Here is a 24,616-nt window from a genome sequence, read left to right on the forward strand (position 1 = left end):
TCCCCAGGGCTGTCTAAATGCCATGTGGTATGCGGAGGTTGGTTGCTTTTGAGTTTTTAAAAACTATAGTAAAGCATAGAGTACTTGTGTCTATTACAACTGAAATAAGAAGTAGGCGTTAATATTTTTCTCAACTGCTGCACATTTCTCCCTGCCTGCTGGCCTAAAATAATATAACTTCATTGTGCTTTAGCTGAACTGTTTCAGTTTCTGCTTAAAACTGCATGTACTCATGTGAATGTTTGCATCTGTTTATGCCTTTTTTTCTCATTGGTCTCTGGCTGTGTTTGTGCAATGTCTTTAATGTGTGTTTATAATTGCAAAGAAGCGTTTACAGTAATATTTAATGTCTGAACTTTCCTTCATAGGTTAAAGAACTCCGAGAGAAGGCTGAGTTTTATAGGAAACGAGTCCTGGGAACGCATTTTTCTCGGGACCATCTGAATCAGATTCTGTCTGATAGCAACCGCTGTTGGGATGTCTCCTCAAGCACGAGTTCAGAAGGAACCATTAGTAGCAACATCAGAGCCCTAGATCTTGCTGGGTGAGGTGTTCTTTGGGGATGGCAGAAAGTATGTTGCAGCTTCGCATTTTGTTTTTGATGCTATTGTCGTCGTCGCCGCTAGGTGCTATAGAGTAGTTCTGACCCAGAGCAGCCCTGTGGACAACAGCTCAAAAGCCAGTCCTGTGGTTCTTACACCGTGGCTTGGGTGAGGTGCCCCTCAGTCCACCAAGGAATGTCTTTGCTATCCCACACTTTAGAGAGCTCCTGTAGAGCAGCTTCACCCAATGCAGTCTATCCCTTGATCCCTTGACTGCTGATTCCATGAACATTGATTGTGGTGCCGAGCAAGTTGAAGTACGCGACAACTTCACCGTTTCCTCCCTTTATCGTGAAGGTCCTATTCTTTGATTGAGTTGTAACCCATGCTTGGGTTGCGGTCCTTGGTCTTCAGCAGCAAGTGCGCCAAGTCCTCCTCACTCTTCAGCACGCCACGTTGTGTCACCTCCATATCACAGGTTGTGCAAATAAGTCTTCCTCTGATCCTGGGGCTGAGTTCTGCTGTTCAGTCCGCTCCATTTCCTAGCCTCCTCAGGTACACCACTTCCCAGTCCTGTGCCTCCCTCGCAGCCTCACAGTCTGCTCCTTCCGAATTATTTAGGGCAACCTGTTTCAGTCTGTCTGCTTGACAGTCCTCCCCTCTTTCACGGAATCACGACTTTACCAAGCCTTATGTTCTTCATGGACTGTCCCTCCTAATATTTCCCAGCGACATGGGACACAGTCTCACCATCCTTGTTTCTTTTAGGAGCATTCCGACTGTGTTTTTGCAAGACAGATTAGTTTGTTTTTCTGGCTGTTCACAAAGTCCACTCAGTACCCCCACAGCCCGTTCAGTTTTCTCTGCCCGCACCCCCATGTAAAGGCGTCAGGCCTCCTGTCTTCCGTCTTTGTTAGGAATAGGATGAAAGTACCCAACTGTGCTCTGGAATTGCCATTCTTTACAGCATTGTTCATCTTTGTTTTGGTGCGCACAGTGGAATGTCTTTGCCTAGTCAATAACACCCAGGTAAACGTGTCTCTGGTCTTTACTACTGTTCACTAAGATCCATGTGGCATCAGTAGTGCTACATCTCCTCTGCCTCTTGCTCTTCCGAACTCAGCAGTGCCCTGTCAATGCCCTCCTGCAATCATCTGTGAATTATTTTCAGCAACATTTACTTACATGTGATGTGAACGGTATGGTTCAGTGTCTTCTGCATTCGGTTGGATTCACTTTCTTTGTATTGGGCACAAACATGGGTCTCGCCCAGCACTGGACCAGCTAGACGTTCTTGGCGTAGATGAATGGGCTTTCCCCTAATGTAATTGTGTGCTGAAACCTCTCCACTGCTGTTCGTTAATTCCTGGAACCCCACTTCCCACCAGTTGTGCCATTAACGTTGACTCTACTCTGGGGAGGCAGCTCGTCCCCAGTAGGATTTTGAGTGACTTCTCACCTGAAGCACGCACCTTCTGGCATGATGTCAGGCAATCTTAGGCCACTTTTTAGAAGGTTATTACTAGCCGATTTTTTTAGAAGCAAGTCTCCACGTCCTTCCCACTCTGTTTCATCTGGAAGCTCTGGTGAGACCTGCCTACTATTAGTGGCCCCAGTGGCAGGAGAAATACTGGTGGCGTAGTGTTCGCTGTCACAGCAGCATGTAAGCCACCATCGGATGACAAAATGACAGGCGAGGGGTGGTAATAGAACACAGAGTTATCGGAAACTGGCGTGACTACCCAACGTTTCTTCTGGTCAACTAGGATGCGCCAGAGCCGATTTTCATGTTTTTTTTGTCTATTGCACTCGACTACACCCCCAGAGACCTGGTGACCTGCTCCGTTAACATTCCCGTCCTTCCAGGGAGCCTCCCAGAGCAGCACCCCTCTGCAGCACGGGCTGCTGTGAGTGAGAATCAGGTCTGTGCTACTTGCCGAAATCATGCATTCTCTGTGAACAACAGGGCGGCACATGCTTTATGGACTTGTGCATACATAATGCAGGCGGGAGGGTTAAGTCTGAACATTTTCCTTATTGATCATTAAGAACAATGAGAACGAGCAGACCGTAGTGACAAAGTTAATTTAAAAAGCAGAGTGAAAGAAAGAAACGCAGCGGCAGTAGGAGTACCAGTGACCCTTCGGAGACCAGTAGAAGCTATCGGTCCATAACCTTCTGGCTTCACTCAGGGGTCTTGTGGCCGATGCAGATTTGACTTTATGAAAGAATTTCCTTACGTTCGGGTTAAAGTGAACAGGATTTCACTGTAAGACAAATGACATGCTGATTTATAGCAAATAAAATAGTTCCTAATTGTCAGAAGTATATTAATATAGTCCACTAACAGATTAACCTAACTGTAGTTGAGACATTGGATTAAAAAAGTTTATCACCAGATGTATTCTTTGTCTTGACAAGATAAGTCTATATAAAGATAAAGCTCTATAACCTTTGAATCAGCTCATTTATACATCTGCTTGAGTCTGTGCACCAAATCCTAACTGAGTAACCAACCATGTGAAGCCACGCAGGAGTCCAGTGTGTGTGCGAGAGGCCGGCTCAGGGGAGAAGTAGGAGTTCCACCCGCAGAGATGCAGGCAGGTGTCCTGTGTGAAGGAGGAGTAAGGAGGGTAAACCATTTCACCTTTGGAACGTTTGATTAGAAGCTGTGGAGTCCATCTTTAGTTTTTTAGAGTGTGAAACAATCTGTCAATTGGATTTCTTTCTTCCCTGTATGGAACCTGTAGTTTCTGGGATAATTCTGTCTTTGTGAGGAAAGAGGGGATGCTAGACTCTGTAAAGTTAGTATAACACAGAAAACGAAAACTACCCAATTTTGAAACAAAACTCATTTTTCTTCTCAGAGATCCTACAAGCCACAAGACTTTGCAGAAATGTCCTTCGACTAAACTAGAAGAAAAAAAGCCGAGCTTGGATGAACAGCCCCCACAGTACACCGCGGAGACGCTGGGCATGCCGGACGCTCCCACAGTGCCCGTTAGAAGACGTCTAGCTTGGGATGCAGATGATGGCAATGAAGAGATACAAAATCAACCAAAAGGGAGGGAGGAGGAGGAGGAGGAGGGAAGTGAAAGGATCAAGCAGCTTCACAGGGAAGAGCTAGAGAAGTTTGGGGGAAAGGAACGATTTAAGGCTGAGAAGATCCAAGAAGGGTGAGTGTTTAGAATGATCTTTCAGAAGCATTATGGTACATGCATGTAAGTGTATAATTTTGTTACCCCGTATACCCGCACCCCACTTATCAACTTGGTTAGGTTCCAAAGACCAGGTTTTTATCCAAAAATTGGCATCATTTGAAAATGTATACATCCTCAATAACTGCTAAATTATGTTACTACAGTACCACTGAGAATCTTAGCCCATCCCCATTGACACCTGACCTTAACCTTCACAGTCCGCAGTCCCCTTCAATCGCATACCTTGGTGTTCATGACTGCCAGTTGCAGGCTGTTAATGTGCAAACCAGGCGGATAGGTACTTTTCACTGTTGTCAGGAATTCAAATGAGACCATTGATGAGATAGTCAGATGAGATAGTTGATAGTATGTGCTTAGTAGTTTTGGATTTGTGATTGGGAGCAAATTTGACTTTTAATGTCATGAAGTGAACATTTCTCGACTGTTAGAATATGGTTCACTCTGGTATTTGAGCCGCCACCAATTGATGATTGAATGTTGCAGCAGTGAGCTATTTGGGTAAGAAGTAGTTAGAGTTATTTTTATATATTCTCTTAATTATTATTTGTTATATTTGCAAATATTTCTGCAAGAAGAAATTGTTGAAATTCTTTAATATCAGATAGTTATATCCAAAAGACTATGAACTATTTTAAAAAGTGGTTGCTGCTAGTTATCATGAGCTGTTTTAAGTGTGAAAACGGAACAGCAGCACTGACTGCCGTAGAAATGTACTTTGCTCGTAAGACCTGAGTTGCTGCCATACTCGATGATCCATCTGCTTGCTGGAGAAACCTTCTTCACTCTAATTGACGGTTGTTGCAGTATTCGTGTAGTGCCTGTATTTCTGCCTCTACCGATGGGCTGGATTTGAATATCCAGGAGCCTGGCAAGAGCACACGATTTTTAAAAAAGAAACATGTTTTACTCGCACAGTACCGATCGGTTTTGAGAGCTTGTTAATGCCTTTAAAGCGGTTTTTGTGAGTGTGAAACAAATGATGAGGATTTTAATTGCTCCCTCTTATTATAGTATTGAAATCAAGTCTACTTAATTTGTCAAGTCGTGTCCATGTCCTGATTTTCTATGCTTGTATCTACCAGTCAACACTGTGATGCTTGTAAAGCAGTGGTTTCTGTGGGTTTCTGTCACTGTGCTTTGGGGCCGCCTCTTTCACTGATAATGGCGCTCCTTTCAAGGTCTTTGTCACTCACTCTGGTGCTTTGCAGCTCGTACGGAACTCAGGTCCCGATTTAACAGAGGCCGCTGCCGTTTGGGGTGAGCTTACAGTGAACTGGCCTCTTTGCCAGTGCACAGTGACTGGGGATGTGAGTTGTCTTGGAAACAAAATGACCTGCCCTTCTATAGGGGTCACACTGCCCTTGAGGGTATTTTGGCTCATCTTGACCCTGTATACAGTTTGAGGCTGTGAATCTTCACAGGAGCGGATAGCCTCATCTTTCTCCCCTGTGGTGGGTTTGAACCATCAACCTTGTGGGTAGCAGCCATCCAGTGCTTCCACAAAGCATCTCCAGAGCTCCCTTACTATATGTAATCATGCAAAACTGGATTGGACCACACTTTCTAGAAGAAATGCTTCATAATAGGCTGTTTCCATTTGTAGGTCGGATTCTTCCTCTGTATCGTCAGGGAAAGGAGGCCGGCTTCCAACACCAAAGCTGAGAGAACTCGGAGCCCAGAGGACTCATCATGACCTTACCACTCCAGCTGTTGGTAACAGGCAGACACTGTGTCCTTTCTTAGCCTGCGTCTTCTGCCCGACAATCTGTTTAATTGAAACCCGTTGGCTTCTGCGTGTCTCTAGGTGGTGCTGTTTTAGTGTCCCCATCTAAAGGGAAGCATCCTGCGCCAGACCAGAGGAAGAAAGCGGCCCCTCAGGATGGCTTTGACACTCTAAGGAATAACAAGGTAAATGTTTTTATTTGGGGGGCGGGGGTGAAGTGGGGACAGCTCATTATTTTATTACCATGTGAAGGAATTGGGTTCTTAGTAATTACATTCATACACTGTGATGCCCACCACCTGTGCTTAGTAAGCAACAGAGGCGTTCGGTGGTTTTTCGCTGGCAGTTGGCCTTCCATTTGCTGCTGGCGGGTCAGTAGTGACCTCACGGAGGAGGACAGCAGCCAGCGCCTCCCGATTGCGCTCCAGGGATGTTGCAGGTGCGGCTCTGTGCACTGGAGATGCAGCCGTGAACAAAGCAGACCACGCCCCGCCCTCAGTGGGCTCACATAGCAGTGTCTCGGAGAGCCGTGCACAGGATGACTAGGTACAATGCCCCGCCTGTTGGTTGATGGAAAGAAATGCTGGCGTTACAGTGGGTTACTCAGGCTGCTCACCACAAGGTCAGCTGTTGAACCCACTGGCTTCTCCTCTGCCGGAGGATGATGAGCCTGTTTGCTCCCATATAGATTTAGAGCTTCAGAAACCCTACATGGGGTCGCCGAGTCAAAGTGGATTAGATGGCAGTGAGTCTCTTGGTGGTCTTAGTTAATAGACAGTAGTGTGGAGAAAAATAAATTTGGAAATGAGTAGGAAGTGTCCGGGAAGTCCTCACAGAAGGAAGACATTTGACAAAATGAAGTATGGTGGTGGGTTGACCCAGTCTTAGCGGGAAAGGCTGTCTAAGCAGAGAGAACAGCAAGTTCTCAGTCCCTCAGGCGAGTAGATGCATGATTTCCTTGAAGGAAGGACCTTGTGGCTGGAACAAAGAGCAAGAGAGGAGAGGAGAGGAGAGGAGTTTCCCCAAGGAACTGAGCGAGGTACTTGTGGGTGGCAGTAGGTGACAGTGCCAGTGGCTGGGAGGTCTTTCTCAGCAGAGCCTTGTAGGGCATAGAAAAGACTTGGAATTTTATTCTCAACGTAATGGGGAGTCATTGGAGGAGCCGAGGAATGATGTGTCTAGGTGTTTGCAAGTTCACTCTGGCTGCTGGGCTAGGAGTACACAGTAGGGGGAGCAAGAGGGAAGGTGGGAAGCCAGGTAGGCGTCTGTCACCAGAGCCGTCTTTGGATGCTCTGTGGAGGTGATGAAGTCCCATTCTGGATATACTTTGAAGATACAGCTGATAAGATTTTCTGATGGATAAAAGAGTAAGGAGAGAGAAGAATCGAGGGTAAGTTAAGGATTTTACCTGAGTGAAATCAGGTGTAAGACTGGCCGGGTAGAGCTGTATGTTTTCCTCCAGACAGAGGAACAGAATAGGTAGACAGTTGGCTATAACTGGGGCTTACATTTTGTTGAAGGACAAAGTGGGGGAAGGGGCTTCGAGATTCAAGGATCTTCAAGGACGTGCTTGCAATGATTGGCCATAGAAGCTGAGTCAGGGAGGAGAAGTGGGACTGGGCAATAGTGGGTTTTAGTGACGAGATGACAGGGGCCAAGCGGGGAATGTGCCGCAGTTTAAGTCTGGACCTAAAGTTTTGTTGGAATTGTGGTACAAGAGGGCTTAGTCTTACAGGGAGGCGGTGTGGTGGTCAGAACTTGAGATTGCAGAATGCCGTTAGCGGTAAAGGACAAGGTTTTGCATATGATCAAGGGAGCAGGATAGGCAAGGGAAGATTGTTAATAGGGAGAGAGCCAATGAATTGAGATCATCTGGATTGTTATTGATATCAACAAGAATTTTGGCAGTTGATCACTGGAGAGAATATTAGAGCTTGGAATTGAAACCATCAGGGAATGGGGTTTGGAATCTAGAGGTTAGTAAAACAAAACAAAAAAGCAAACACACTGCTATCTAGTCAATGCCAACTCACAGGGACCCTGTAAGACAGGGTACAACTGCCCTGTCAGCTTCTGAGACCCTAATGCGAGTAGATAGCCCCATGAAGATTCATGCTGTCGTGGCCAAAGCCTGGCGTTGTTAGGAAGAGTAAGGGAGAATGGTCCTGAACGAGGTCTTGAGCAAGGAGGATACTTGTGCCAACTCCAGGGGTGACAATCTACCTCCTTTCTCAGCGCACATTCAGAGAAGAGGGTGGCAATCCATAGGGGATTTTGCTGTTGACCGTCCCTGAGTTTCAGAGAGGACGGCACAAAGTCTTGAGATGGTAGGGAGGAGTGGGCGATAGAGAACTGAAGTGGGGCAAGAGTGAGCCATGGGCGCTAACTTGGTGTTCTGGATTTTTGTGGTGAGTGTCTTAAACAGATATTGTATGCCGAAAGCATTTGTGAAGTGTTAGCAGCCAGTCCCCCCAAAGTTGAATTAAACAGAAGGAACAAACTTCTTAAATATAACTTTAATAAAAATCCTATAGCTAAATGTCCTAGTAAATGGTAAAATACTAAAGATAGTTTATGCTTTAGGAATATAATAGGATGTTTACCTTTTCATGACCACTTAGCAATTCTTATGAGTAATTATAATGTAATGGACCATATGTTTTTGTGATTTTACAGAAGCTTAAGAAAAGGCCCCCTCCCTCACTGCCATTGAGGTCATTCTGACTCATGGCCACCCTAAAGGACAGGGGAGAACTGCCCTTCCAGGTTTCAGAATCGACTCAGTGGCCGTGGGTTTGATTTTCATAAAGTAGTAGAGGGACTCCAAAAGTTCACTAAAAGATCATGGGGTTTTTCCATGAACTTTGAATATTGGAAACAAGCTGAGCACTCTCTACAGGTGTTATGTTTATATAGAAGATCTAAGAGACTCACTAAGAGCCATTAAAAGACTTGTATAAGATAGCTTGGTATTTATTTTGAAAATGATGAGGGCAACAAATGTACAAATGTGCTTGACACATGGATGTATGTTGGATTGTGATAAGAGTTGTATAAGCCCCCAGTAAAATGATTTTTTTTAAAAAAGATAGCCTGGTATAAAGGTAATGAGGAAGGGGAAGGAAACCTAATAGCAGCCCAAACGTTTTAATTTTAGGGTGGGGGAATTGTGAAAAAAAATTCTGGTATATGAAGAATTTTTTTTAAATACACAAGGAGTATTTAAAAAAAACTATAGTGAATAGGACACTGAGTCTTGAAGATGTCAGTTTTTCTCATATATTCAGTAAATTTAACCATATTCCATATTATTATGCTGACACTATTTCTTTTTATTTTATTTTTGTATCTTGGCAATTAGATTCTAAATTTTATCTGGAAGAATAGTGCAGGGAACTGAATAAGGAGAGTTTGAGGAGAAGAAGGAGAATTAGAAAGAAAAACTTAGGAAGATGAAGTGTAATGTGAGCTCATTAGGTTCTTTGCACAGGAACAGACAGTCAGTGGAGACCGACCAGTGAGCAGGATTGTTTAAAACATGACTGGAGGGCAGGCTATCTTTAATCATGCTTTAAAAGATGTTACAGAGGGATTTAAAGAAGCCAAATGTGAAATTGAGCTAAGTGGATAGAGGGAAATAACCAAAGTATTTTATATGCTTTTGTGGGGGTTTGAACCCCTCCGCCGCCCCACATACGCAAGGGCTTTCTACTCGTGTGAAGTTACAGTCCTGGGAGGTCACCAGGTAATTCTGCCGTGCTGTACAGGGTGCTGTGAGTCAGCATGGACGCCATGACAGTGAGTATCACGGGGAGGGACTTCTAAGCAAAAAACCAAAGTTTAGAAGCCATATGGCCAAAAATGAGCTACAATTTAAATGAACAGATTTAAGATTTTTGCACTTTAAAAACTCAAAAGAAAATTGGCAATTTGGAAAAAAGATTAATACTGTTAATATAGAAAATGCATCTAAAACCCAATTTCAATATTAAAAGTGATAGAGTGGGTGAAGGATATTTAAAATGTCATCTCATAGATGAATAAACCAAAAACCAAGCGCACTGTCATTCTCACTTTACATTCTTTAATCCAGTCATTTATGTCTATTTCTCCTCCCTGTTTATGCCTTTGGATTGGTCCATTTAAGAACTTCAGTTGTTGCTACCCTTAAAAATAAGGATGTTTACTGTAAATCTTGAGACTGGCAGAAGTCAGGGATGGTCCCAGATTGAATCTGGATTGAGCTGAGCGGCATACAGAGGAAGAGTTGCCATGACAAAAAGGCAGGCGACAGGATGCCGTGGAGAGAATGGACATAGAGGCCTAAGAAATGCAGAGCATAGCTGGAGTGTGCAGTAAGGAATGTAGTGTGGGGCAGGCTGCGTGGCGCAAGGTGAGACAGGAGCAAGGTGTAGACTTGCGATGATTTCAGAAGCATCGGGAAGCAGAGGCGTGACGTGACCACATTCGTTCTGCTGCTGTGGAAGGCAGGCGCACACCCTGGGTACCTTTGGGAAGCTATTGCTGTGGTCAGGGTGGGAGGCGTTGATTGAGGGTATGGACTAGGGAGAGTGGCTGGAGAGCGGTGGTGTGAGCAGGCTGTATGGCGTGTCTGGGCACATCCAGAGAGAAATGGTTGAAATGCAAGAGTGCAGTTTGGGAGTCAGGATTTGGTGCTGGGTTGGATGATGGAGCCCGAGGGGTGGGATGTGTCGTGAGTGCCGCCTGGGTATCTGATGGGCGTCACAGGCTCAGCAGCTGGCGCTGGGTGCTGAGTAAGAGAACGTTGGGTAAGAGCTCTCTTAGACTCTTAGTAGGGTCAGGCATTCCTGTAGGACCTGAGGATTCATGGTACACCAAACAAAATCCTTTTCCCCGTGGACCTTACGGTTTTGTTCTGAAAAATAGACACTGAACAAGTACTGTTTTAAAATGGTGATTTGAGGTAGTAGAAAGAGCTGTGAAGGAAGTGGAAGAGAGCAGTGGACTCATGAGTGACCCTTCCTCCCCTCTGCCCATGGCCTCTAAGGGGCAGATACTTTCACCAAGATCCGCCCAAGGACGGAGGTGGTGTGCAGAGAGATCTGGGACTGAGATTGTTTTCTAGAAAATAGAACAGCAGGTACACAGCCCCTGTAACAAGAACAAGCACAGAGTTGTAAAAAGAGAGGAAAGGCCTTTGTGGCTGGTGTCTGAGCGGAGAGGAGAGCAGTAGGAGAGGTAGGAATGTGGGTGTTACTTTACTGGCCTGAGAAGCCCTTAAGCGATTCTCAACCTGTCAGGTCGCATCCCCTTTGGGGGCACAAAGACCTTTCACAAGGGTTGTCCGGTTCATAACAGCAGCAAGATTAGAGTTATGAAGTAGCAGCGACAATAATGTTATGGTTGGGGGTCACCACAAGAGGAACTGTATTAAAGGGTCACGGCACTAGGAAGGTTGAGAACCACGCCTTAGCGAGTTTGAAGCAGCAATCTAAGTGTGCTCTGATTTACATGATCGGTAACAATTGTCCTAACTTCTCAGTGGAGAATGGAGATACTTGGGGCCAACGTGGAAGCAGTGAGACCGGTAGGGATCCGCTAGGCTCAAAAACACACCACAGAATCAGTTATGTTAAATCCTGGGAGCCAACCCATGTGTGAAAAATAATTTCTAGGTTTTATTCAAACTTGTTAACCAATAGTAAAACCAACTTGAATGATGCCAAGTTATCCAAATGCATGTAGAAGAGGGAGGGGGAAATCTGACCAATGTTTCTTTAGAACTAGTTGCTACCCTCCGGGACCACGGAGGATTTGCCCTGTGGGGTTTGTAAGGGTGACACAGGCTGCCATTTGCAGGCCGGTGCTTACTTCACCACTGCATCTTCTTTACTTATCCTTAAAAAGGAAGCGTAATAAGTAGAAGGGGGTGGTGGTGGTGGTGGTGGTGGTGTGTGTGACTTGTGCAGCTTTGGCTGTACATATTTAAACCATATTTAATGGTTTGGATTTAAAACATTTTTGGTGGTTGAAACACCCTACTCTGAGGCTATAAGCTCTCTAAGGACATGATTTTTAAGGCTGAAAAGCAACTGCTTGGTTATTGGATTGATAGTAAGTAAAGGCAATAATTACAGGTGAGTATGGAACTGGTCTTGATTTTACAGCTTTGCATTCCTGTAAAAAAATATCTAGGGGACTTTTTGGACAGTGTGACACATTGTCATTATAGAGCATACTGACCAGACTAAAATAGAGAATGATTGGTCTCGCACCAACTCCTGAGAAATGCCTGTTGTTAAATGTTTGTGGTTTGGAGGTATGTGTGTGTGTTTCTCTTACTTAAACCCCTATAATGGATGTATGCTTTCATAACTTCTTCTCATCTAGCAGTGTGTCCTAAACAAACTTCCAAGTCACTGGATAGCATCTGTAATCTTACTTTACCAGTAATTTGATATGCAGTATATCATTATCCTTAGTTTCAAAAAACCGAATGCTTATTATTGAAATAATCGGCTATTTCTTAATTTCCCCATTATGTAAAAAAATGTTAGAAATCAAATTTAACCTCCAGCTACATTTTTCTCTCTCTGTACTCTACCAACTTGTTTTGTGCAAATACTCCCCAAGTACTGTTGGGTGGTAAAAGAACATGGAAACTTGGAGGCTCTTTGCGAAGTATTGCCCCGCCACAAAGACTGTGAGCCTGAGAGCACTCATTTCCCCACAGGCTTGCCAGCTCTGCGCATCAGAGCTTTGTTCGTTTGTACTCGCGCCTTTGCAAGTGAGCAGTGAGTAGTAGCTGAGTGCTTTAAGGTAGACTCCATTTCTGTTTGTAATCACAACGGTTAAGTGCTTGACTTATGACCGAAAGGTTGGGGCTTGAATCTACTTGGGGCTCCACAGAGGATCACTTGGCAATCTCCTCCCCCAAAGATGTTAACCTAAGCGAAAAAAGATTATGGCCGAGACAGTATGCGAGGGTGGTTAGGCATACCGTGTCAAAGGGGGTTGTTTTTAATCCAGGTGGACTTCATGGCCCCCGAGCCACAGTTGGTGTAGACGTGAATTGATTATTTATATCCTTTTGTTCTACGTTCAAAATGGGTTTATCTTTTTCATCTTTTAGAGAAATATGTATAAGCATTGCTAATGGTTTTTTTGTTAGTGATGTAAGTTGTATGCAAGGCTTACAAAGGAATTAAAAAGAACAGATTTTTCCCTAAATTAAAAAAAATCTCTCCCTTGTTTATTTTGCAAGTTTGTCATTCATCTTTCATATTTTTAAATGCATCTATATGCATATTTCCCCCTTTAATGTAGCCAAATTTATTTCCTTATATTTATTGCTATGCTTACAGTCTTCCCCTCATAGAAGTTAGACACATTTTCACATACATTTTCTCCTATAGTCCTTATGATTATACTTTTTATGCTTAAATGTTACATGTGCACAAATACAGAAGCACTGTCTCTTTTTCTTCTTATCGTTTAGAAAGAAAGTTGTGCCCTAGGCTTACTGACTTCTCCAGCTGCTGGTTTAAGAACACTCGATCCCCTTCCTTTGAGGGAAGAGTCTGAAGCCAAAGTCACCAAACGTGCTCCTGAGACGCGGCCAGTTTCAGCAGCCGCAGAGTCTCCAGCAAACAGCCCCGGGCAGTGCCCTTCTCCGCCGTGTGCTCCGTCCTGCCGTCATGCTTCTCGCCGCCTCCAGGGGTCGCTAAGAGACCCAGAGTTTCAGCATATTGGTAATCCTTGTTCTTTTAAAACAAAGATGGCATACTAATAAGTATAAAAACTGAGTATGTGCTATATATTAACGAAGTACATTGTCTATTTTTTAAATGAGCATAAGTGATTTCTTTAAAAAGCCCATCTTGATATTACTCGGTGGAGCCGCGCTTAGGTCGGCCTCTGGATGCGGATGCCCCGCCAGCCGGCTCGTCCCCTCTTGTTGAGGTGTCACATCTAGAAACGTCTCCCACCGTTGTCAGATGTCCTGTGTGTGCAGGGTTTATAGCGGAAATTGTTTTCCTTTGTGGTCGGCATGGCTTTGCTCGTTTGAAAGCTTGCCCTGTTACTACTGAAGATTACTGCAGGTTGTAATTCCTAGTCCCGTGCGTGTGGCTCGTTGCCTTTTTCTTTCAAACGGCTTGGCTCGTTAGATCTCTTAGGGATTTTACAGCGATGTGCCTTTGGACAGGCTTTCCTTTTTTCATTTTTGCTGGTTTTCAGTAGACTTTCTCAATTGGAAGCTCATGTTGCTCAGTTGTAGGACGCTTTTATGAAGTTTTTAGTAATTTCTTGCGTGTCGTTTTTCTTTTCATTCTCAGGCATTCTAATTATCCAGACATGTTGGATGTATTTACACGAGGACCCTGTTCTCGTTTCATGGATGGAATATTTTCTCTTTTTGAGGAAAGAAATGATGGTTGTTGTTTTTCTTGCATTGTCTTCAAGATCCCTTTTTTTCTTGGTTTGTTTCTGTTTGCTAGTAATGTAGAGCCATCTTTAGTTACTTCAAAGCCCACGGTTGGATGGCTGCTTTGGAAGAGTTAACTGGGTGCTGCTTGGTGACTAATTGGTTTCTTTGTCGAAGTATGTGACTGTGCAATGCAGAAAATTACTTGATATTACCCTTCCAACCATTGTCTTTGTAACGTCCGTCAAATGACTTGGTAGAAATAGCAAATGTGAGGTGCTCTGACACACTAAGGGTAGTGGATAACTTGCTAATGTTAATGAGGAATTGTACAATCAGCTGGGGTGGAATAATGCAGAAAGGTATATGGAACTCTATTATGGGATCGATCAGCTTAGCCCTCTCACTAAGCTGAAAATGAACCATTGCAGAGGCTACCATCAAGCACGAAGAGCTAGGAGTGGAGTGGGACCTGGACATCCTTGTACTGAATCACTGCGTCAGTCCAAGAAATAGAGCTGTGACACAGAGATTATGAGAGACAGTAAAGAAGTGGCAGAGAACCCGTGGCAGTAAAGCCAGGAGACCTGCAGGAGTAAGAAAGCCCGGTGCCTTGGAAAAGAGTCTTGCGGGTAGACTTGCGGGTAGACTTGCGGGTAGACCTGGGCACTTAATTGCCAACCAGCAGAGCTAGAGCTGAGCACCTGCAGGCCGAACCTTATTGGCAGAGCTAAAAGAGCTTTGTAACACTTAACCCCCAAGCAGGGCAAAGGCATATCTGTGGTTATGCTTGAGGAGGCTCTCCTGATTGAAGAACTGTATTTTGAGCATCCCTGATCCTGAATTGGAACCGATTAACTTCCCTAATAAACCCCATCATGCGAGTATTGCCTGAGTCTGTGGCCACTGCAAAGACTTACTTGAACTGGCAGAGGAGTGAGGAGTAAGGCATGCCGTGGCAGGAACGGTGCCAGAATTGCTGAAAGGTTGGAGGATGGCGCCATGTCTGACCTCTGCCTCATAGAATTGGGCTTGGGCGGATGCTAATGGTAATTTCTCTCTCCCCTTGTGAAGTTAGTGGTCAGATGCTACTCAGCCCCCCCCCCCCCCCACACACCACCACCATTTTTATAGGCTAGGATATTTCTAGACCTCACAGAGCAGTAGCTTATTTGTTGGTCTTTTCTGTAGCAATGTAGAGATTCCTCAGAGATGGCCTGGTGTCTTGCTTATTCCTTTTCCTGGGAGCTAGGTGAGGGACATAGTGAGTTACCTGCTTGGCTGCTAGCCACAGGGTCAGCGGACAAAGATGAGGCTTTCCGATCCCATGACAATTTACAGTCTTGGAACCCAAAGGGGCTGTTCTACACTGTCCTATGTTATCACTATGAGTCAGAATTGTCTCGATGGCAGTGAGTTTGTGTTAGGTGAGGACAGCATTGAAACTTTCAAAGTTCAGTAATAGACTCTCACAGATCCCCGTTTTGAATGTGATACCCTGTCCTCAGTTGAGCCTGGTGTCCTTCAGTAAAAGTAGCTTAGATGGACCTTTAAAGAAGGACCCTTCCTTCGCATTTGGGGGAGTAGAGGCCCCACAGCTGAACAACTACAGGGAGAGACCTGGGAGTCTGACTCTCACTGTCGGTGGCGGGCAGTAGCGGCAAACCTGGGTTGGCAGGGGAGCCAAGATTGCTTCTTGCCTTCTCTGCTACCTCCTTCCATTTAGCTCACTCGGGGCCCTTTCATTTGCATTCTGCCTTTCAAATTGTTGTGGCTGTTTTCTTGTCTCTCATTTTCTTTGTCTTAATGGGTTAATGCCATTTTGAGGGTAATTACCCGTATTCAATCCCCTAGTTTTAGCAGAATACTATTCCATTTGTTTAAAGTTACATCAGTATTATTATTGAAAAAGAATTCTGGGGCCCCACCCACGCTTTGTTTATGTACTCATTAAACACATTTTATGCTAATGGATGTTCTTGATAGTAATTTCCATTAAGATACAAAATTAATTGCCCAAAGCCCATTTTTAGTAAAGATTTATTATAAGTAAGAGATGTTGTTTGGTATCTTTAAAGAATAATCTTATCTGCCCTTTTTTTCAAGTGGGAAAAGCACGGATGAACAATTTCCAGTTGCCACAACACGACACCTTTAATGATGAAGGTATTTCAGTAGTCAAATAGCACAAAATAGAAGCCCATTCTGTGGTGATAATATGGCTTCATATTTGGTTAGCACGTATATAGTTCACAAGTACTCCACAGATGTTTTCATTAGATTCCTGTGAAGCTGAGGTAACGGGCTGGCGGAGGGAGATGGATTTTGAATTAACTCCATCTACAAAAGAACAAGCAGAGCTCACTTTGTTAAGAACATTTTTCTAGATCAAATAGACAGTAACCCACTGTGCCCAGCAGCGCGCATCTGAGCTCAGTGTTTTTCAGTTTTTTTCACCTCACCTTGCTTGGGGCTCAGGAATTTGGCCCCAAGTCTCCGTATGCATACCCCCACCCACCCCCACCTGCCCGATAGCTATACATGGGTATCATCTCCCTGTGCAAAACTTAAATATTGTTATCAATTTTAAGGTCTCCAAAAATGTATGATTAGGGAAAATGTGTAGTTTTCATTTCAACATATTCATATGTTTCTAATAGCAGCAAAAATTTGAATTCTCATTATAAAGAATTGAAATTAACTTTTAATTTGCACAAAGAAGTATGAAATTACTTAACTTATAAATCTTGAATATTAGTGTACATTTGAATGAGCATTTTCTGTATTAGAAGTTCATACATGTTAAATTTTCTGCCCCCCTCTCCCCCCCTCCCCCCCCAAATCTTAGCAAGGGCATATTGGTTACATTGGACCAGCCATCCCTGGAAGAGAAACAGGGCTTTCCACTTCTGTAGAGAGTTAGAGTCACGGAAACCCACGGGGCGGGTCTATGTCCTATAAGATTGCCACGAGTCAGAATTGACTTGGTACCAGGTTTGGTTTATTGGTTTTGGTAGCAAGATTGGGACATTTTTAAAGATCTCATTGAGGCAAAGAAAATTTACGTTTTGAAATACCAGTGTCTGGCAACCTTGAATCCAGTTCTGTTCGGTTTTTCTTTAATGGGGAAACAGTGTTTGCAGATACCTTACCTTGCTTCCCCGGAAAGAGGGCTTTTCGTGATAAGGAAGAGGCGTTTTGTGCTGTTGTGTTGACTGACTCGGAATGACCCTGCAAGGCGCAGTAGAAGTCCTCAGCAGGGTTTCCATGGCTGGAACCTTTACAGAAATAGATTGCCCCGTTTCCCCTGTAGCATGACAGGAGCAACCCGACCTTCGTGTTACCTTAACACACCCCACTACCAGGGCGCTTCACAACGAGAGCCGCAGATGAACAGCAGTCGCGTTCATGTTCAGTGGGGTTGTTTTAGAAATGTGATCCAAGTATGATGGCATTTTTGTTTTTCTTTTAATGAGACTACTTTCAGAAAAGCAGCCCTGGCAGTTCTAACCCTCATCCGCGGTGCCAGAGGAAGAGCGACAGTTCACTCCGCCCTCTAGGGTCCCTGTGAGTCAGAATCCACTCGGTGGCAGTGAGAGCGCTCAGAAAATCTGTCCTTTTAAAGTAGAGTTAGACAGTATGATACAGTATGATGATAAGCTACTATAGAGTAGAACTGGGATCGGAGGCCATGGGTTTCAGATACCGTCATTGTGGGCTCTCAGGGAAGAGGACAAAGGTTCGTTTCACGTTAAAATACTTGATTTCTAAGTATGGTAAACTGGACGACACAGAAAATGTTCCATCTTCACTTTGATTGATTATCGAGTCTCTGAAAGACCCAAGATTGATAATCCGAAGCTAAACATGTTGTAAATGTCATGCCCTATTGTTTATATACTCGATGTTTTTGCAGTGAGTGTGATTTTGGAACTCTTTCTTTGTAGATGACAGGCTGTCTGAGATCTCTGCTCGCTCTGCAGCTTCTAGCCTCCGTGCTTTCCAAACGCTGGCACGAGCCCAGGAAAGGAAGGACAACTTCTGGGGCAAACCATGATTAAGTACATGCCTTGCTGAATGGCAAATACATACCATTGGTATAATTGGCCTCTATTGCTTGCTGTATTACGATTTTTCAAATGTTTGGGTATTTTCTAACATTCCCTACTTATCAAGAATGATTTGATTTTGCAATAGTCAACAATTTACTTGGAAAATTCTTATACAGATTATGCAGTTTAACTTCTAAACAATTCTTTTTACATTTATTCCAAAGTTCCGAGAAGAGAGGGTTACAAAATTCTTCACATGTTCTAACTTGTTTATTAGGTCTTTGGGATAGTTATTAGAATTGGAAATTCTACTTATCTAGGGGAAAAAAAACTAAAAGGATGAACAGTGAAATAAAAATTAAGATCTAGATTTGAGGAATATATTCCGTTGATTGGTTATGTGTTTCTTCATAAATTTAAACATCATAAAAATTAGTTTGTTGTTCTTTTATAGCTAAAGGTTCTATAGTTTTAATACCTTCTCTGTGTGATTGTAATATTATTAAGATAATTGTACTGTAGATTGAAAATGTTAGCTGTATATATTTTTATTTATGTAATAAAGTTTGCTGAGAGGATATGTATATTTTTGATCCATGTGTGTATTCTATTTGTATAAGAACTTTGGCTTACATTTGAATAATGTCTGAATTTTGAAAAATTATTTGTACAGTGGAATTAAAACTTTGTAGGCATTTTGAAATAAAAATTAATCAGTGTATTTGCCTCCTCCAGAATGTTATTAAATTGAGCAAATCCTTTTAGTAGTAATTGAAAGTTAAAATTTCAAAGTGCAAAGGTTTGTTCACAATATTTTTGCACAAATATGAGACAATTTGGACTTTCAAGGTGGGGTTTTTTTTTGCCTCAGCACATAATGTTGAACTCTTCATTTATAAAGCATGCTATTGTAAATTACATTAAGTTTAACACTCAGAAAATATAGATTTCAAAAAATACTGTAAAATATTTACATAGGAGATACTGAAGATTAAATACACTGTTGGTTAGAAAACAAGGGAACTATCTGTTCTAAAGTGTTTAATTTGGTCAAAAGTACTTCTACAATTGACTTACAATGAGTTTTTAATGATTTTAAGTTCTGTGAAATTGAAAAGAACTGCGGGCATTTAACTACAGCCATACCTTGGAGAGAATTGTGGGTCCAGTTCAAGATGACCCCAATAAAGTGAGACATGTGAACTCTCTTGTCTCCCAGTGCATATAAAAGCGACTGGTGCTCACGATTATGGAAGTTAACACGTTAGGTTACAATTGGGTGAAAAATGTGCAGGATCGGGACATGTTACAAAACTCCTTTAGGACCATGTACAGACTGGACCAGAACATGTAAGTTTAGCTTTTATATGCACCGGGAGACAGGTACATGGGTACAGGCCAGAGATAAAGCTCACGACACATGGAACCAGGAACAGGAATGGGAATAGAGACGCCAACAGACTAAGGGGAAGAAGGGAACTGATCGCAATGAAGGGCACATAACCACACACCCTCCTCCAGGGGGAAGAACAACTGAAACCACAGGGGAGGGAGACAGTGTCTGTGTGAGAGAGGAAAATAAAAACAATCCAGAATCAAGGGGCCACAGGGGGGAGGAGGGGAGAAAAGATCCAATTCCAAGGGCTCGATAGAAAGTAAATGTCTAGAAAAGAACGATGGCATTATGTGTACAAATGTGTCTGACACAGTTGATACATGGATTATAACAGTTGTAAGAGCCCTCAATAAAATGATCTTTAAAAAAAGCTACACTTACCTGGCGCTCCCTGAGGTGCACCATAGCAACATGAAGAAGTGATATGCGGGTTGCCAAAATGTGCAGTGAGCACATGCTTTTGGAAACGTGACGTCCATAGACCTGCTTGGTTCAGGGTTGCCATACAACACCCCATGTTTAAAGCGCTGTATTGTGAAAGTGCCGTTCAGCAAAGTGCAATAAGAGGAGATGGACCTTGAAGCTTTTCATCAAGGAAAAACACATTTTCTTGGCACCAAGAAAATGGGTAAAGAGATATATTGGTTGTAAAAATAAGTTTGGGACAGTTGTCTCTAGAAGCTCTGGTATTGTGTGCCTTAAAGATTGGTTGGGACAGTTTCCATGGAGACCTCCAATGGTAAGTGAAACAAAAGGCGGCATTAGCGCCAGCTAGCAGGGAACAGTCTACAGACTGAAACGGTCACACCTGTTAGAGTCACAGCCCATGGATGCCTTGGTCAATCAGGGTGTAGTCTTCATAAGGCCAAGATGATGACCCCATACTCTGCATGACAATGTAGCTGACTACATCACTCTTAAAAATCCTACTCCATTTCCTTACATGTATGTACCACAATTTAAAGGAGTGGTTTATGGGAGAGAATAGTACTGAGGGATCAGTGATGCTCAAATTCTTAGGCTTAAGAACAACATGCGATTAAGTTGGTAAGTAGCTGTCCCCTCTCACAGCATACTCCTTTTACAGCTGGGTTCTATAACTCATTGCAATGGCCACAAAGAAATAAAAAGTGCTCATGATTTATGAGCTTTATTGCTCATGATTTATGGGGTTGATTATGGAAATTAATAGACGAGGTTACAATTCTGGTGAAAAATGCGCAGGATACACTTAATCAGGACATGTTACAAAGCTCCTTTAGGTTTGCTAATAAATGCCCCAAGGTCATGCCGCTCCACTGTAAGCCTCAACCTGAAGGCATTCAACTCCAGCTCCATGAACAAGTCAGCCTTCTACCCCAAAGCACTCAGCTTTGCTTGCTCTGTGGGCTGCGAAGTCCAATGCTCTGGCTCCTGGTTCTACCCTACTGCTCCTATTTCACCCTTCAGGTGTCTAAGCTATCTTTCTGGATCAAGGAGATTCATGTTGCAGGAATCTGAAGGTCCAGAAGATGCGCTCCACTCCTGGCTTTTGCTGGTGGTCAGATTCTCCATGACTGCTTCTGACATGGCTCATTTTATACCAAACAACATCAATCACAGTGAATCCTGTTCACAGGCACTCAGCTGATTCCTCTCAGTAGATTCCTACACCTTCTCTTACCCATATCCATCGAGGAAAGGCTGATGAGAGTTGACTACATTTCAGTAGCCGACTTAGGCTGGGTTCTCTAGAGAAGTAAAACTGAAGCTTACGTGTGTGTGTGTGTATTTATATAGAGAGAATTTATATCAAAGACATGCTCATACCATTACAGAGGCAAGTTCCAAATCTGTGGATCAGATTTAGATTGGAGGCTTCTTGAGTCCTGTAGCTAGAGGCTGATGAACTCAATATCTTCAGGGGAGATAGCAGGTTACTGACTACAGCCGTGAATGAACCCAAGATGGCAAGCTGCTGATAATTCCAAGGATCAGCAGGCAACATGGCAGAGTGATGGCTTAACAAAAGAGCAGGAGGTCAAAGATGAGCCAGGTGCAGGATCCAGCCCCAGCAAAAAGCAAACAAGCTTTCACACAGGCCACACCCCTGAGGAAACAGCCTTTCAATTGATTGGTTGCTTAGAGCTGATTTTTATCATGGAAATGATTACATTATGTTGGACATCATGGAGATTACAAGATCTTAACTGTCAAACCACAGAGAATCCTGTACAACCAAGTTGACACAAAATCATAACTGTTACAGTAACCTTAGTGGCATAAAGCTATCACTAAAACTTAGTTACATGAAAAATTTTTCATGAAATTTGCAACCACTTAGGAACTGGGTTGATAATTTTGTTAAGCATAATTTTAGGTACAATAAATGATAGCCTTTAAAAATCACAACTTGATGGGTTCAGGCATAAATACACCTGTGAAATGACCACCGTAATAAAGATACAGAACATTTCCATCTCCCTAACAGTTTCCTTGTCTGTTGCAGCCATCCCTCTTAGCACCAGGTGCCCCAGATACCCACTAATCTGCCTGCTCTCGGGATAGTTTGTAAGTATTTTATATTAACGGAGCTATCGCTTATTTCTGACTTCTTTCATGTGGCATGTTTTTGGCATCATCCATGCTGTGGTGTAAATGTTCCCTTTTAGCCCATTCACCCGTTGGCGGACAGTTGCGGGGGGGGGTTGTGGGTTGGGGTTCTGGTGGACAAAAATTGTTTTAATGGTATACAAATATTTGTGTGGCTATTTGCTTTCTTGAAGATCTTTCTTGGTCAAATCAGCCTATGTTTGTCCACCTTTATTTAATGAAACCACTTTGAGAATACACTCTATCCCCAAACCAATGTGATAAATGAATGACGCCGTCTCCTTGTCTAAGTCAGGATCTCATCCGCCAAACTGGAGAGGACATCAGCATGGCCACGAGAGGTTTTTCCAAAATGCACAGACCTACTCCCTTTCTTCCTCCTTTCCCTCCATCTCCGTTCCAGGTGCGTCAGTTCTCACATGTCTCTGGCCGAGGACCTGGATGAGAAGTCACAGATACACAGATGTGGGAGGCTTTGAAAGTCGTTTCTAGTCTCTGGAACTCGTTGGGCCTGAATCCAAGTCAAGAACCCTTGAAGGATGATTTTGAGAATTAGGAATCAAGAATAAAACAAATAGGCTTGATACACTGTAGGGTGTTTTATCTTATGATATAAGAACAAATATCCTTATTTTACGGATGGGAAAATAAAATGTAGATTAAATGACTGGCCTAAGACTTTATAAACTGGTGAATTTAAACTAGATCTTCTTACTTGAGATCCACCTACACTGTCTTGTCTTGAAGGTTATCGATACCATTTTAAGCTGTACTGTGATTCAGTTCTGTCTCTGGTTGATTCATGTAGGAGCTAATTTTCCACTTCTCCTTTTTAGAAGACAAGTGAAACACCTGGGGTGTTTTTAGGCACAGAGAAAAAAGTATGTGGACATTGAACAAATACATTATTGTACAAGTAGATCCACCCAGAACACTGCACCCAAGTTTGTCCATACGAAGAGAGTTGTGTTGACTTCTGGAAGAGCACCCCAGGCCCAGGAACAAAGAATCTAACCTGGTAGGGAGTCAAGAACCTTTTATGCTTGGTTTTGGAAAATTAGTTTGGTGGTTTACTTATGACACTGGTAGCCTTCTCTTGGGTTTGATAGGCGAGACAGCTGTACAGAGTCAGCTTTAGGCAAAAGAACACCCTCTGTCATACTAACTAGAACGGTCCCCATAGGCTTGGCCAGGTGGGAACTCCTGTGACCTCCTCAGCCCTGTTCTGGCAAGCGTTTATGTTAAAGATGCTGCTGCACACTTACCTGGCCACATATTCCTTTGTTCTCTAGCGAGTGGAGACACAGAAAACCCAGACTTTGGCTCTCAGACGCAGAATTGAGGTTTGTTTGACCTCATTATTTCATGTTTTGTTCCCATTCAGGGTGATAGCTTCTCTCACACCGGGGCCAGACTCTCACACCTGTCATATGGCAGGTCTGTGAAAGAGTAGTCATTCTGGTGACGGTACCTGCTTCTTTCTTATCATCAGAGCTCACTGATAAATCCGTCATGCCCCAGACCTCCATCATAACGGTCTCTTGGAAACTGAGTAAGGATTGAGGACTCGAGGACACAGCCCTCACTGTAAGTCAGAGCTTGAAGCTTATGGAGCGACGTTCAGAGTGTTCACAACTACCTCACACCACAGAATGGACAATTTTGATGATAATAGGAAATTGTTCATTGTTACCTTCTGTCTTCTACACTCAATAATAGGCAAGCTCATGTTTGCTACTGACCATTAACAACCTGCTCACAAAAATCCCTTAAATAATCAGTGTTCATAGGGGCCTTAAGGACAGCTAACAACAAGGAGCATTTGTACCCCGGAAATCAGCCAACGTTACAAATCAGAGCCTTTTGCCTCCTGAAGAGCCGGTTGGTTTGCTACCCACTGCTGCAGTCATTAACCTAAACTCTCTTTTCTTTCCATGTGAGATAGTTGCTTATTGAGCCAACCTGGCCGATAAACACAGGTGGGGTTAATTGAAGGGTGGAGAGATAAATAGCTCAGTGAGCCTCGCCTTTCTAGTTCTCGGGTCTCTTGCCTTCTGATGGTCGGACCAAGGTGCAGCTGCCTTTTCCAGTTCCCTGCTTCGGCTGGCAGGGCTCTCGCTTTCTGCAAGACATCCCTGAGGAGAAGCCACATGGACCTACCCCAATGCAGCCCTGGGTGCTAGAGTACCGTGTGGAAACTCCTGCCAGCGCTGAGATGCTTGCACCTTTACTGACTTGGCTTTCCTCCTGCAGTCGGCGTCACTGCATCTGTTTTGTGAGATGGAGGAGGACTTTGTGGATTGGTGTTGGACATATGGGCTAATGTTGAACTTGTGGGTTTGGGCAGCCCTGTGTTGGGATGTTTTCTTGATGTGCACTTACCCTTTATATAAAACTCTCTCTTATACATGAGTTTCTGTGAATTTGTTTTTCTAATGCACCCAGACTCACACACCATGTCATTTGACCAAATGGAGAGAAAAACCCCATTCGAAAGGAGCAGAAAGGTAGCTCCAGCAAAACTGCTATAAGATTGATGATAATCTTCCTTGGCTTGTAGACAAGAAGCACTTTCATATCCCTGCCTGGTCAAAGTCTTCCAAAAATGAAAAACAAGCAGCAAATAGCAGGTAATAAAGTAGGGAGAAATGGACTCTGACACACCCCTCTCGCTACGCAGGTG

At 43.5% G+C, this 24,616-nt stretch overlaps 1 protein-coding gene across 2 annotated transcripts in view; it reads left to right on the forward strand.

Annotated features, from left to right (window-relative positions):
- Positions 1–18,653, forward strand: part of MDM1 (Mdm1 nuclear protein) — a 32,128-nt gene extending 13,475 nt beyond the window's left edge. Inside the window, exons 8-15 of one of the 2 annotated variants that reach the window (XM_075551319.1) lie at positions 8–37; positions 369–544; positions 3,410–3,718; positions 5,367–5,476; positions 5,568–5,671; positions 12,967–13,219; positions 16,000–16,059; positions 17,841–18,652. In XM_075551319.1, coding sequence (XP_075407434.1) covers positions 8–37; positions 369–544; positions 3,410–3,718; positions 5,367–5,476; positions 5,568–5,671; positions 12,967–13,219; positions 16,000–16,059; positions 17,841–17,950 — 1,152 coding nt within the window. In that variant the 3' untranslated portion in view covers positions 17,951–18,652. Of the gene's footprint in view, positions 1–7; positions 38–368; positions 545–3,409; positions 3,719–5,366; positions 5,477–5,567; positions 5,672–12,966; positions 13,220–15,999; positions 16,060–17,840 lie in introns of both variants that reach the window. The other variant, XM_075551318.1, reaches the window with a different exon arrangement.
- Positions 18,654–24,616: the final 5,963 nt, after the last annotated feature.

The sequence above is a fragment of the Tenrec ecaudatus genome, chromosome 6 (assembly GCF_050624435.1).
Source record: "Tenrec ecaudatus isolate mTenEca1 chromosome 6, mTenEca1.hap1, whole genome shotgun sequence".
In the NCBI taxonomy this organism is placed as follows: Eukaryota; Metazoa; Chordata; class Mammalia; order Afrosoricida; family Tenrecidae; genus Tenrec; species Tenrec ecaudatus.